The sequence below is a fragment of the Simochromis diagramma genome, unplaced genomic scaffold, assembly GCF_900408965.1.
Source record: "Simochromis diagramma unplaced genomic scaffold, fSimDia1.1 OVJJ01000802.1, whole genome shotgun sequence".
Lineage (NCBI taxonomy): Eukaryota > Metazoa > Chordata > Actinopteri > Cichliformes > Cichlidae > Simochromis > Simochromis diagramma.
Genome location: NW_024387492.1, coordinates 14,940,090 through 14,954,170, shown reverse-complemented (window position 1 = coordinate 14,954,170; position 14,081 = coordinate 14,940,090). Strand labels below are relative to the sequence as shown.

The 14,081-nt window shown below is 36.8% G+C and overlaps 1 protein-coding gene and 1 long non-coding RNA gene across 2 annotated transcripts; one reads left to right on the top strand and one right to left on the bottom strand.

Moving 5' to 3' along the window:
• Window positions 1-1,140: 1,140 nt before the first annotated feature.
• On the bottom strand, window positions 1,141-3,357 carry LOC120724655. The gene is made up of 3 exons (XR_005693965.1): window positions 3,110-3,357; window positions 1,593-1,658; window positions 1,141-1,504 (listed from the first exon to the last, which is right to left on the bottom strand). It is a non-coding gene; the product is annotated as an uncharacterized LOC120724655 (long non-coding RNA).
• Window positions 3,358-9,246: 5,889 nt separating this feature from the next.
• On the top strand, window positions 9,247-12,813 carry LOC120724654 (protein yippee-like 5). The gene is made up of 3 exons (XM_040016940.1): window positions 9,247-9,427; window positions 10,548-10,701; window positions 11,739-12,813. Exons 2-3 carry the CDS (start codon window positions 10,561-10,563, stop codon window positions 11,958-11,960), a joined length of 363 nt encoding a protein of 120 aa, XP_039872874.1. The 5' UTR covers window positions 9,247-9,427; window positions 10,548-10,560; the 3' UTR covers window positions 11,961-12,813.
• Window positions 12,814-14,081: the final 1,268 nt, after the last annotated feature.

The following is a 14,081-nucleotide window of genomic DNA, read 5'->3' as shown; positions in this document are numbered from 1 at the left end:
AAAGACAGACAATGTACAGTGCATAAAAAATATCTTCAGTTCAGTTCAGGAAGATAAACACAGACATTTAATATCATCTACCGAGAAGACAAAGTCTTTGTACTCTTTGGGAGTCGATTTTCACAGATGCTGGGACGAGACACAAATCCCTGTGGGACTTAATCAGGAAGAGTATCCTGCATAAAAACGCCTGCTAAACCACTGTGCGAACTACCTGCTGTGGTGATCCCTTGTGACGTAGGGAGCACCTGAAAGTAGTTTTTATATAATGCATACAAATAGACTACAACACTCGATTTAATATCACCCTGATGGGCCTTCTTGAAGCCCTTTAGTTTTACTACACTAACTGTTTTAGCTCCCTATCACATCCCTTTAACCTTTCTGATTGGCTTCCCTTCATAAACAGAAGGTCTAAAGAGAAGGTGGGTGGGGCTTGTATATTCAGAAGCTAATGTTAAAGTGCTCCTCACAGATACACATCCACAAAAAAAACTGTTAGAAAAGGAAGTTGACTTCATGTTCAATTTGACCAACTGCTGTTGCAACAAAATGGATGAAGAAAAGTTAAATAGGTCACTATTTAATAAATTTTTGCTCTCTCAAGCCTTTTAAATAGAAAGATTGGGTGAATTTCTTCAATCACAATAAAAATGTTCGGGTTTTGTTTTGCCAGCTAAAAATCTGCCAGCATAGGCTCCATCATTTTTTTGATGACAGAAATGATCACAGTAAACTGCAGGTGTGACTAAGGCACTAATAAAGATTTGGGTTTGCAAAATGGTGCAATTGAAAGGATTTATAGGAGAATAAAAGGATGATATGATCTGAATTTAACTCACAGCAATAAATGATGGGTCTCTGATGAAAGGTATATCCTGAAGGGTAACAGTGAAGTCTTTTCTGTCACTGTACCAGTGTTTCTGTACCAACAGCTCATCCAAAGATTCCTGGAAAAGGGGAGTTTAGGAACAACATTTATCAGCAAGAGGTTAGCTATACCCTCAAGCAAATCCAAACACTATTTGAACATGAAATAAGGACAAACCTGCAGAGACTGAGTCAGCACGGCTCTCAGGAGCCTGAGCTCCCCTTCACTGTTTGTTTCCAAACACTGGCCTGATCTGTCAATGAAACACATTTACTCATTAAACTTAATATGGATCCTCCTATTTAAAGGAAAACAATCTACCCCAACAGTGAATAATTAAAAAATGAAAATAAAACTATTAAAGGAAACAAGTAAACGGGTTAAGAACATAACATTCTCTAACTTGACAGCAGTGACATTTTGTATTGCCACACTGACTTATCATCATGTCATCTAATTAATTTATTTTCCTCGGAATAAAAGATCTTAATTCCTTTTACATCTTCAACACATGCACGCCATCTGTTTTGATGTCATTCTCTAAAGGTCAGGGAAGAAAAAGTGAACTTACTTGCTCTGCATAGTGTCATGCTCTCCATCCCATAATGCAACGCTGACAATGGTCCATTTGAGCTGTAGCACAGTGAAGTTAATAAAATTTTGCAAATTTTATGAACACATTGTAGGTAAAATCGCTTCCTGCGTATAATATGAAACATACCCGAGAATGCAGCAACTGCAGAGCCTTATCCACCTCTTTGACCACTGCCTCGATAATTGATGAGACCTGCAGTACAAACACAACAGACTCCATGAACTCTTAGTGACTTTAATGCTACTTTTTTACAACAAGAGAGTCACCAGTACAGTCACTTGTTTGTTTGGTTGTCGGCTAATACTTTAATGTGTTATGTGAATCAAATTATAGGAAATGCTAAGCAGAGGTGGGACCAAGTCATTGTTTTGCAAGTCTCAAGTAAGTCTCAAGTCTTTATCCTCAAATCACAAGTCAAGTCTCAAGTAATGTCAGGCAAGTCAGAGTCAAGCCTCAAGTCACTGGTGTAAAAGTCCGAGTAAAGTCACAAGTCTGAAACTTTGAATTTCAAGTCCTTTCGAGTCTTTAAAAAAAAACGGAAAAAAAATGTTGCAGTTATATGCTAAATGCAAATATTAGACCATGTGATTTTTAAATTTCTGTTTTTCTCAACACATGACGAAATAGTGAACTTAGAAAATATACACAAATTGTTTAATTGCACCTCTATAAAATGCAGCTCAATTAAACTTAGCTCCAAGAATAATTTTCACCGACAATTCTGAGATAAGCTGCATGTTATTCTTGGATGTGCTTGTAGGACCGGCTTTAAAATAGCATGACAAAAATATCATACACAATAAAGTTAGTTGACATCACAAAGTTAGATGAAGTCAGCTATCTCATCATAGCAAAAGAGAAGCACCACCTACTGTTCTTTATGCAACTTCAACTGTCAGACAAAGTTGGAAGTTGTTCCATCTCTGTCTGTGATTCTCTTCTTGCATGTTTTGCATATTGCATTTCGTTTTTTTGTTGACTACTTCATAGTTTATGTACCTGAAAAAAAAAAAAACTACTCGCAGCATTTTTGAACGTTTTTTTTTTCTTCTTAAAAAAAAATCTGGTTAATTTGATTGGCTGTGCTACAGCTCAGGCACACATACGTACGGAGTGTGGTTGGAATAAATGAATGAATGAATTGAATGAATGGTGCACACTTTCTATATAATATGTGTGTTCAATTTTAGATTTGGGGTGAAATATCAAGTCTTTTCAAGTAAACCGGTTCAAGTCCAATTCAAGTCCCAAGTCACTGGTGTAAAAGTCCAAGTCAAGTCAAAGTCTTAGAACATTTTTTCAAGTCAAGTCTAAAGTCATAAAATTAATGACTCGAGTCTGACTCGAGTCCAAGTCATGTGACTCGAGTCCACACCTCTGATGCTAAGTAGCCAAAAAACGCTATAGAAGGCAACCTTTGCAATAGCAACAGTGACAACATATCTACAGAAAAAATTTTTATCTGCATATATGAAGGAAAGTTGGGATAGTGCAAGTCTGAAACTGATAAGAATTGATAGCTTGGGCTCTGTAACTACAGTATTAAGGCAACAAAGTCTATAAAATATGAATAACAAGGGTTGGACTCTGGGCATTGAGCTCTTGAAGATTAAGGAACCTCAGTAAGGTCTTTCACTGTTTACCTGCTGGTCCTCACAGGCACAAAACTGATCCAGCTGAACAAAGAGAAGCACCAACTTCCAGTCCCGATTCACATTGGGAGCCTGTTGGGGGGGAAGTCACTGCTGGTTACTTTTGAACTTTTACTTGAAATAATTTGAATTTGAACCTGTAAGAAACACCATTCACCGGTACATGTTTAGTAAATTGTATGGCAAGTATGATCTTTAGATATTTTTCTCAGGGCACAGCAGGTTAAAACAACACCTGTTCAAACATATAGTTCTGCAAAATTTCCAGTTTTTAATAATTACATCAATAATGAGAGAATATATTTTGTTTTCTGGTGTGTGTGTTTTTTAACAAACACTAAATTATATATTTTTTTTTCTGAAAAGGTTGGTCAGAATACTTTTATTGTGAATATTTAATATTTCCCTCATTTCCAAATAAGCTATATCTTCTTGATTCACCATGGAAAGCATAAAATCTAATTTTATCCTTAAGGTTGGAAAATGCAAGAATATACCTGACTGTTCTGTAGATAGAGGGACAGTTCCTTTGCCTGATCCACCAGAGTGCTACAAAAATAAAATAACATGAAGGAGTTAAGCCATCATATGCAATCATAGCTTTTCCTCATGAGCCAAAAAGTACACACTGTACCTGTGTTGTATAGGCTGAGAGGTGTAAAGGTTTGTTTCCTCTGAGAGGTGACTAATCAGTTCAGGATTGAACAGAAGCATCAGCTCTGGTTGAGAGAAGGTAACACAAGTTTAACATTAGCACTTATTTTTAACCTATTTTCACACTTGAACTCATCTAGGGTAGCTTTGCATGATTCACAGTTCAAAATAAGCTCTAAAAGCAGAATTGTGTCCCCTGTACTGGGCCTTATTGCAGTAGATCACTTTGAAGTGGCTGTGTGTTAGTGCTAGATAAATTCATTTCTATTAAATTGAACTGAACTAGAGCTACAAGAGCTGAAACACTTTTTAAACTCTTCTGCCTTTAAGCCAACTTCCTTTCTAAATGGCTGCCTCTCATAAACAGAAAGTTTGAACAACATGTGGGCTGAAAAATCTGTGCTCACAGCTAGAACAATGTGTCTTAGATGGGCATATTAGATAATATCTATGTATTAAAATATCATACAGGCCCAAGAGTAGAAAGATTGAAAAAGAGGCCAATATTTACTATCCTAAATCTCTTAAACGCAAGAGTTTACTGCTCACCTTCAATCACAGTACAGTATCTTTGTGTTTTATTCTGTGTGGCTGTTAAAACTAGTTTAGGTTTAAGCTTTCTGACTGCAGATTAATCATAAAAATTAATCTGCCCTGCCAAGTTGACCTAAACATGATTGCAGTGTTTTTGTAACAGTAACTATCACGTTGTGTCCATATCAGTGCTGTATAGATAAAGCACTGTGGTATAACAGGAAAAAATTATTAGCCTCGTGACATGAGTGTATTTAGTAAGGTGCTGTAATTCTAGTGAGGGTAAAGCTTGGATCAAGCCATTTGGTTACTTTTATATTATCCCAGAGACACTTGAACACATTGAAGCTCTCACATTATGTCCCACGGGAAGCCCAGAAAAACAACATTGACTTTATTAGGTACACATATAATGTCAGAAGCTGTTAAAGATATATACTTACCTCTAAGTCTTGATACAACTGAGGACAGCTCAGTGCTGTAGAAAAGGACCAAAGTGTGAATTTTAAATTTTGTGTAGGTTTTCACTGCGCTATCACAGCTGAACAGTAAACTGTGCTCACCTGCGCATGTGAAGTCCAATGGCGGAAAGCAGACCCACATCTGAGGGCCTAACAACATTAACTGAAAAAATTGCAAAAAATATAATGATGCAGCTGATTAGCCTAGTTACCAAATGTGGGTAAAAGTATGAATGGTAAATGGCCTGTATTTGTATATAGCACTTTACTAGTCCATAAGGACCCCAAAGCGCTTTACACAACCAGTCATCCACCCATTCACACACTGGTGATGGCAAGCTACATTGTAGCCACAGACAGAGGCGAGGCTGCTGGACACTGGCGCCAGCGGGACCTCTGACCACCACCAGTAGGCAACGGGACCGTCCAAGCCGGGGCTCGAACCGGCAACATTCCGATTACAAGGCGAACTCCCAACTCTTGAGCCACGATCGCCCCATGATGGTGTTACATTAGTGTGTGCAGCAGGGAAGTTGTTTTATTTATTTATATATATAAATTTATTATAACCTGCATTTATTTATATCCCAGTAAAAGTTTTAAAAAGTTCATATAAAGCTGCTGGATTCAAAACTGTGATAACAGGAAAGTTTACTAAAACTATCAAATCTAGTAATCATGCTAAACGTTCTACTCAGACTAAATCATTACACCTACATCGATCTCCCAGTGCAGTTTTTGTGTTGTTGTTGTTAATGCAAGAGGATGTTTAGGACTACAGTAATGAGTCAGCAGAGCTTTATGCACTATGTACCTCAGCACTCACCGACCCTGCTCTGTACCTTTGCGTGGTCAGGACACTTCATGGCTGAGTTGTAGTTTATCATAAAGATCAATATTATAGTGTCAGCTGTAGAGCTTTGTTCTCCTCGAAGGCTGTTCATAAAACCATATGATTGTCTAATTTACCAGTTGAAGGAGGCTCCTGCGAAGGGATCATCTGCGAGCACGGCAGTCCGACTGCTAGAAAACATGAAGAGATAAAAAATGATAAAAAATGCTTCAAAGTACAGAAGTTCAAGGTCCTGAGAAGCATTTCTGGCAAAAGTATTACTCTTTATTCAATAGCAGACTTGGCTCAAATCCACTCTAGGTTGGAAAAGAGGAGCACAACAAACACAAACATCTTCTTCCTGTATTGCTATCACTCTTACCAACTGGACAGTCATATACTGAATATTTTAATTTTACTTAAATGATTTTTTTAATAACTATAGTAACTATATAAATAACTATAGCAGCAAATATACATCAAAATCCAATAATTTAAACTAAACCTCCAAAATAAGCAAATAAATAGTACAAGTAGTAATGTTAGTATTAACAGACTGAGTTAAAAATAGCTTATTTTAACACCTGACTTCTGCAAAATTTACTTTAGGTAAATCATACATAACTCCTACATTTCATGCAGAACCTTTTCAAAATATATATTTATAATTTGTCAAATTGAAACAAAACAGCATCATAACAAACATGAAACATGAGCATTAGATCGAGCTATAGTAACAGTGGAGACCTGATGTCCACGTGAGACCCAGCAGAGAGATCAGAAGCAGCTGCTGAAGCATCTTATTTTTTAATGTTGTTTTCATTTATCTTCTGTATGGCTTTCTTTCCTTCCTGCTCTCTCAGCTTACAGTAAGCCGTCTTTCTCTGTTATTATCAGTTATACTTAGTTAATTATAGATGTCATAAATCCTCATGCAGGGAAGGGACTATCCTATTTGTTCAAAGGACACAGCTTGAAAATGATATATGATATATGATGATATAATGACACTGATAAGCTCAAAGAAAGTAAGAAAGTAATGGGTTTGAATTTGCTTTTCTGTGTGGAGTATACCTGTGTGGCTTCCAAAGACATGCTTGTTAGGTTAACTAATGAATTTGTTGGCTGTAGGTGTGAGTGTGAATGGTTGCCTATCTCTATGTGTTGCACCTATGGCAGAGTGGCAGAAAGGAGAGGTCAGAGAATATGTCTGTGAAGGTTCTCAGTCATCCAGGTCATCGTAGTCTGAGGAGCTTGGAAAGAAAAGCATCTGGACTTCTTTAAGTTTCCTTGAATATGTTTCCCCTCTCTCCCAAAAAGCTTCTTCAGTTCTAAGAGCAATTGGTGGACAGTCCCAGATAGGGCTTAAATACTGGGACTCTCCACCATTTGCTCTTAGAACTGAAGAAGCTTCTTGGATGAGAGGGGAAACATCTTTAAGGAAACTTAAAGAAGTCCAGATGCTTTTCTTTCCAAGCTCCTTAGACCAAGAGGTCAGAGAAGAATGTTCAGACTGCTTCAAGCTGATAGAAAAACAACAGCAACTGAAATAACCGCTCGTTACAACCAAGGTATGCAGAAGGGCATCTCTAAATCCACAATGCATCCAACCTTGAAGCAGGTGAGCTCTAGCAGCAGAAGACCACACTGGATGCAGCTTGTCTTAACTAAGCAGACAGAATTGAGGATATAGTTCACACAGGTTTACCAAAATTGGACAGCAGAAGATTGAAAAAAGCACTGTCTTATCTGATAGTCTGAGTCTCAGTTTCTGCTGTGAAATTCAGATGGTAGGGTCAGAATTTGGTATTAATTAAATGAAAGCGTGGATCCACCCTGCTTATATTAACTGTTCTGGTTGCTGTAGTGGCGTAGGGGATATTTTCTTGAGACACTTTAGGATCCTTAGGACCAGCTGAACATTGTTTAAACGTTTAAGCCTGCCTGAGTATTGTTAGGGATTGTTGCTGCAGGATAATGCGCCATGTCACAAATGGGATCCACTGTCACCAGATCTCAAGCCAATAGAGCACCTATTGTTGACTTTTGTCAGAGTACCCATAAAGAAACCAACCAGTGACCTCCTAGCAACCACCAATCAATAGGGAAAAATGTTTATTCCTCAACACCAACCACCACCAAATTAAAAACATGAGTTTATTATTGGCTGTTGGAGGTCACAATAATTGGGGTTGTCAGGGAGTCACTCACCAGTCTCTCAAGACAGTGTATTTAAAGTATAATTTGATGCTAAAACTTTAGTACTAGTACTATGACTTTATTTATTTATATTTGTTTCACCACTGTATCAGAAGATAAAATGCATTCGATCTATTTGTATTTTGTAATAGAGAGAAAGCAAAACAAAATGAGGCTGTTAAATTTAAAGACCTAAATTTAGATTTAAAGACTGAGGAGATTGGACTTGTCGGAGAAAAGAAGCAACTTCAGAAGTAATGCACAAAGTTTCGGAGCCTTTGTATCAGGCACTGAAATGAGAAAAGTAAACTGGCAGATTGCACTAAAGTACTAAATCTACTGAAAAACCCATGAATACGGGGAAGTATTGGAATAGTTTTCATAAAAGTCACAATAAAACCCCTCAAATCCCTGATTAGTGGCAAAACAAGAGAGTGGCAAAAATAGATAACAAGGAAAAAAGACAATGCATGGAGAAATGACTGCCTTCACATATGACACTAAGTGGAATGATTGACAATCAGTGCAATGTTCCTGATTGTTTTTCTGGCTGTTCAGAGCACATTAGTCTAACGTGACAGCAGATGCAACGAGTCCTCTCAGAGGATAAAGAGCTACACGTGTTATTCTGGAAAACTGGCTTGACTCACTATAACATAGGAAATGGGTTTTAGGGGGCTGACGAAAGTCTGACGAAGAGATATAAAGTGCCATGGAAGGAGAATGAGGCTACAGAATGAAAGCTGGTGCAGGTGGTGCAAGTATGCTGTGGTTCTATTTTTGAATGGACACATTCCTGGGTAAATCCCATTGGTTAATCTTGGTTGTAAGGTAAACTAACTGTTTACTGCAAGATTAGCACAATGGAAAATTTGACTAAAAATAAACCGGTCTGCAGTTTTTGCTCACAAGCACGCGATTCAACCTTCGTTGACATATTTACCTTTACTTTAAAATGAAGAAAACATATGAAAAGTACATCTTACAAAGGAGAAATTTACTACAAAGGACACTTTCTGTACAGTTTAAGGGTAGTTGTACTTCATGTATCAAAAAAAAAAATCAAAGAAGGTAATCTATCTAGCAATGAACTGGTGGATTTATGCTTCAATTGGCAGGAACGAAATATACCACAACATCCAGTCATGTGGGTCTGATAAAGGGTTTCTATTTTGGTATGACGTGTTGCTCCCTAGTGGTCAAAGGTAGGAGCTGCGTCAATCTACTAAATAGTATGGAAAACGTTGGAGAGAACGAAACTTCAAAATAAAAGCCTTTATTTTAAGAAGATGCTGAAAAAAAGTAGGTTTATGAATACTGTTCCAATTAAGATGTTTTTCAGGGCACTAACATTTATAATTAAATATTATTTACACAAATGTTTCAGTATTAAACAAATAAAGTTTCGATTCGGATTTATTTTTAAGCCCCTGAACGGAAGCTGTCATATCATTCTTGGCAGCTTGGGTAAAAAAACAGAAATCGCATCAAACGCTGTCCTCTGTGCTGAGTTTGACGACAATAATAATAGAGGAAACGTGAAAACACTCGAATATAAAGACGACCCGGCGACTAAAAACAAGGGAAACGTCCGTAGTTTTTTGAGTTTTCTTCAGCTAACGCAACGAGGTGAGAAATTTGGAGCACACGTAACGGTTTTCTTTGGCCTATTGAGGTTATCCTTATTTAGCTATTGTTTGGGTGACTTTGGCATTACATTTGGCATCATATAGTTTTCCGAGAAGGTTTTTGGCATAAGTCCGCTTCAGCTGAATCATTTGTTTATTATAAAAACTATCCTTTTTGATAATTTACGATGTCGATGTTGAAACGTAGTTTGTATATGTTCCTAACCTTGTTATTGGCGAAGCTCTCGGCCTGATGATGCCTTTAAAGGGTCCCTTTAAAAACAGAAACCCCACTGTTTATTTTACAACAAGTACGGTACAAAATCATATTTATTTATTTATTTTAAAAGTAAGCGGTGAATATTTGTTTTTTGATTACTCTGTCTGGATACCCCCCCAAATAAAAACAAGCTGTTTGAGTTCCGTTTTCTGCCAATACACAAGCTAACAATCGAAAAGCACCTAAAGGAGCTAATCAACATATTTTCGAGTCTTTCAGATATTGTGTGGACTATCACAGTAGTGTGATACGATAAACTTTATGGAAAACCAGTTGTTGTTGTTGTTGTTGTTGTTGTATGAGATATTCATGTTCAAACATGGCCTCAGATTTCATTTGGGGGGGAAAAGAAGGATGAAAATAGGTGGGTTGCTCTGTTTTTGTTTTTTTCTATATGACGCGTATATTCCACAGCAATCATTATCTATGTCCAGTCATTGGACTGTGACATTTTTCGATAAATCTGAGGTGGGTGAGCAAAAGGCCCACTGTGATTTCAGATGAATGTATCTGGCAACGCCAACAAAAAGGAAGTTTTCTTGCACATAAAGATTTCTTTTTATATTTAAACCCCTCTGATTTATCTCTTTGTGATGCTAGTATTTTAATTATTTTTTTTATTTGAAAGGACAGTGTTCATTCAGACAGTAAAAATATTTTCTGTTATTTGTGGCCAATTTGAGACATGGCTTTTTTGTCAGTTTCTTGCACATCAAACTTGAAAAGAAAATCAAAGAGTCTCACACTGTTCATCACTTTAAAACCCACTGTATGTGTGAGAGCGATCTAAAGAAAGATGTGAGAGGGATACTCCAACAGGGCTGTTTTCTTCACTATGAAGGCCGAGCTTCAAAATGGGGCGTATCTTCTTGGACCACATCGGTGGGACTCGCCTCTTCTCTTGTGCCAACTGTGACACCATCCTGACCAACCGAGCTGAGCTCATCTCCACCCGCTTCACCGGAGCCACTGGCCGGGCTTTCCTCTTCAACAAGGTACATCAGTTTCTCATGTGATGGACAACATTGATGTTATTTAGTTAAAATACTTTAACTTAAACAATAGAGTGATTGTTTAGCATATTTAATGCAGCTATGTAAATAATTACTTTCATATTAAGAAGTATTAGAAGAGTTAAAGTCTGTCAAAGTACATAGCGGTTAACTGAAATTAGGAAACTTTAAAGTCACCATATTTGTTTCCTTCCTTTTGGATCCCTTAAGCCCCTAAATGAGGGTGGCTGTGACTCAGCAGGTAGATGGTCATCCACCAGCCAGAAGGTTCAAACCCAGGTCGTCCAGTCTGCATGTTATCCTGTCCTAATTGCTGCTGATTCATGCATTGGACTGGTTGTGTTTGTTACAGTTAGAACAAAGCACTGTATGAAATTGTATATGAATGGGTGAATGTGGCTTGTAGTAAAATGTGCTTTGAGTCCTGTGTTAGGGTAGAAAAGCTCTATGTAAGCAGGCACAATTGGTTTGTGATTAGCTAAGGCACAGAGTCTGTGGTACATTACATAACAGATGGCATTTTTATGTTATTTCCATTAACAAAAAAAAACATATTTTATGCTTGAGTGAACAAAACTTATAAATATTATAGTCCAGATGATTTTCTTTCAGAAATGTTTTGCATGAAGGTAAAACCCAAAATACATATAACAGTTTCAAACCAAAATTGCTGTTATTGGATCAATCTTTGTTGACTATCTTTGAGATTTAAAGTTGGTGCAATTATTCAAGCTGTAGTTTCAGTTACAATTCTGGCTTCCAAACAAAACACTATAATCAAGATGAAATGATCACTGTGTTGTTTTTCAACAATTTTCTCACTTTGTCTTTCAGCTCATCCCTTTCTTTCATATTTGCTTTGCTATAAAAGTCCAATTTCACTACTTTAATATTTTTTAATTTACTGAAACCAGTTACCTGGAATAAATCATGTTGAATAATTATGATCTCAGTATTGATCACTTTTGAAAAGCAATTATGCGGTACAGTGACAGTGACGTGTGGTTGGTGTTCTCCAGGTTGTGAATCTGCAGCACAGCGAGGTGCAGGACAGAGTCATGCTGACGGGGAGGCACATGGTGCGTGACGTCAGCTGCAAGAACTGCAACAGCAAACTCGGTTGGATGTACGAATTCGCCACAGAGGAGAGCCAGCGCTACAAGGAGGGCCGCGTCATCCTGGAAAGGGCGCTGGTGAGGGAGAGCGAAGGCTTCGAGCACGTCCCGACCGACAATTCCTGAGTTCATTTATATTTATCTGTGGATACCAAAGCTTTCCCTCCAGCAGCAGAACATGGACTTGCATTGATGGTGTTCCATTTCTCCCTACAGCTACACCAAAATATCACAGGCTGGGTGTTTGTGGGAACAACTAACAACAAGGTGTTGGATATTTTTCAATTCTGATGGGGATTATTCCTCAAAGGGCAAATAAAGTTGCTTTTCTTCCCATTTAAAAATCATCTTCATGTCCAATATGTGATGAGCAGGTGTAGCTGATGGTGGCTGCTGTCAGACGAAGAGACGTGGCTCCTGCAGCCTTACAGGAGGCTCAGATTTCTGTGTAAAGATAATGCTGAGGCTGTCAATGGGTCTAATTTGCTTTAAGAGTGAGTTGTTAAACATTATACTGCAAAAGAATCATTTTCTACAAAGTGTTCAATGTGATACTTTGCTGGAAATGATCATATTAAGTATATATTACCCTATGGGCTCAGCTGTGCTAGAGAATTACCTTTAATAAAAGAGTTATTAGTTGATATAAAATGTTATAATTCAGGTTATTTTCATTCAGACAGGTTAGCAATTTAAGCCTGTCACTTAGTTTATTTTATCTATTAAATGACAAAAACAATATTGTGGGGTCTTTACCTTTCCATACCTCTTATTTGACTCTATAAATATAAATAAACCTGAATTCAGTAAAGTTGATATGACATGTTCTACAGAGTTAGAAATGCCAATATTTCACTACATCACTACTAATCTATCCAGTTTATTTTCCTTTATTTAACAAAGCATGTTTTTGTTTCAGTTTTTCAGACTTGTGATATGTTTATTTGCAAAACAATAAATGATTTCAAATATGCAGTTATTTAATTCTCTTTTTTATTGTGTGTGCATATCTAGATTTACATAATATGCCCAAATAATCACAATCTGGTTAGTTTTCTCTTCTTTTTTTAATGTGCTGAGTTTATTTGCCTATTGTCATTACCAGTGGCTTAGACCTTGTGTTTATTACAATTTTGGCCAGTGAAAGCAGTTCTCGGTATGCTTTGTGACTGAATACTTTCTCATAAGTCAACGTAGACAAGCTAACCTGATATAAGTGAAATCAATCTGAAAAAAAAAAAGGGGAAACAATTATGCATACTTACTTGAAATGACTCCTCCTCAAATTTAATGATGTGCATTATAAATTCTTATTTGGCAAATGTTAATGATATTGTATATTTATATCTGCCACACAGTAAAATGAAGTATATTTACTGTCATGACCAAAGTATATTTTCCTAAACTGGTTACCTGTTAACCCCTATGCCACCGCATTTATAAAACAGAAAAATCCTAGATTATTTTTTGCTTTGTAGACTATCAGCTCAGTTTTGACATAGACTAAATCAAAGGACACACATAGTTTAATATAAACTGGATAAACTGTTGTAAATATTGCATTAGACTGTTCAAATTTCTAGGTTTGAAAGCAGTCTAAACTGGTCTCATAGCTCAAATAAGGTAACATATTGAACTTTATATAGACATACTTGTTTGGTTGCATACCAGTCGTAATGGAAAACCCAAGGCACCAAAGTAAAATCCTACATACAATTCTCACTATACCACAGCTGACTACTAGGAACCTACAGGAAGTGTCGAGTTACCCTTCATTTCTTAATATTATGTTTCAAAAAAGCAAAATATGTTTCACTATACTGCCAATATTTTGCTTCAAAGAAACACAATGTGTCTTATAATTTTTAAAGTGCTCTTGAGCAATAGTTCTCCAGGCTTTCTGAAAGGCTTTCCAAAGTTTGTAACACTAATCTATGAACTATTCAAGTAGATGAACCAGTGTTACGTCTACACATAACAGGAAATAAATATTTTTTAAACTGTATCTTTAGGCACTGCTAGGGGATCTTTACAGAATAAAGAACAAAGGGCAAGGAAGAGCGTTTAATGTACCTCAGGAAGTCTAGAGAACTAATCCTGAAGCTTGAAAAACTTAGAAAAAAGCAAAAGAAAAATAACGCTTGCTCAATAAGGGGGGTCACGTGATGCTCTTTTATTTATTTATTTATTTATTTATTTATGTTCTTTTTAATAATACTCATTTGTTTCAATCATTTTTACCTTATT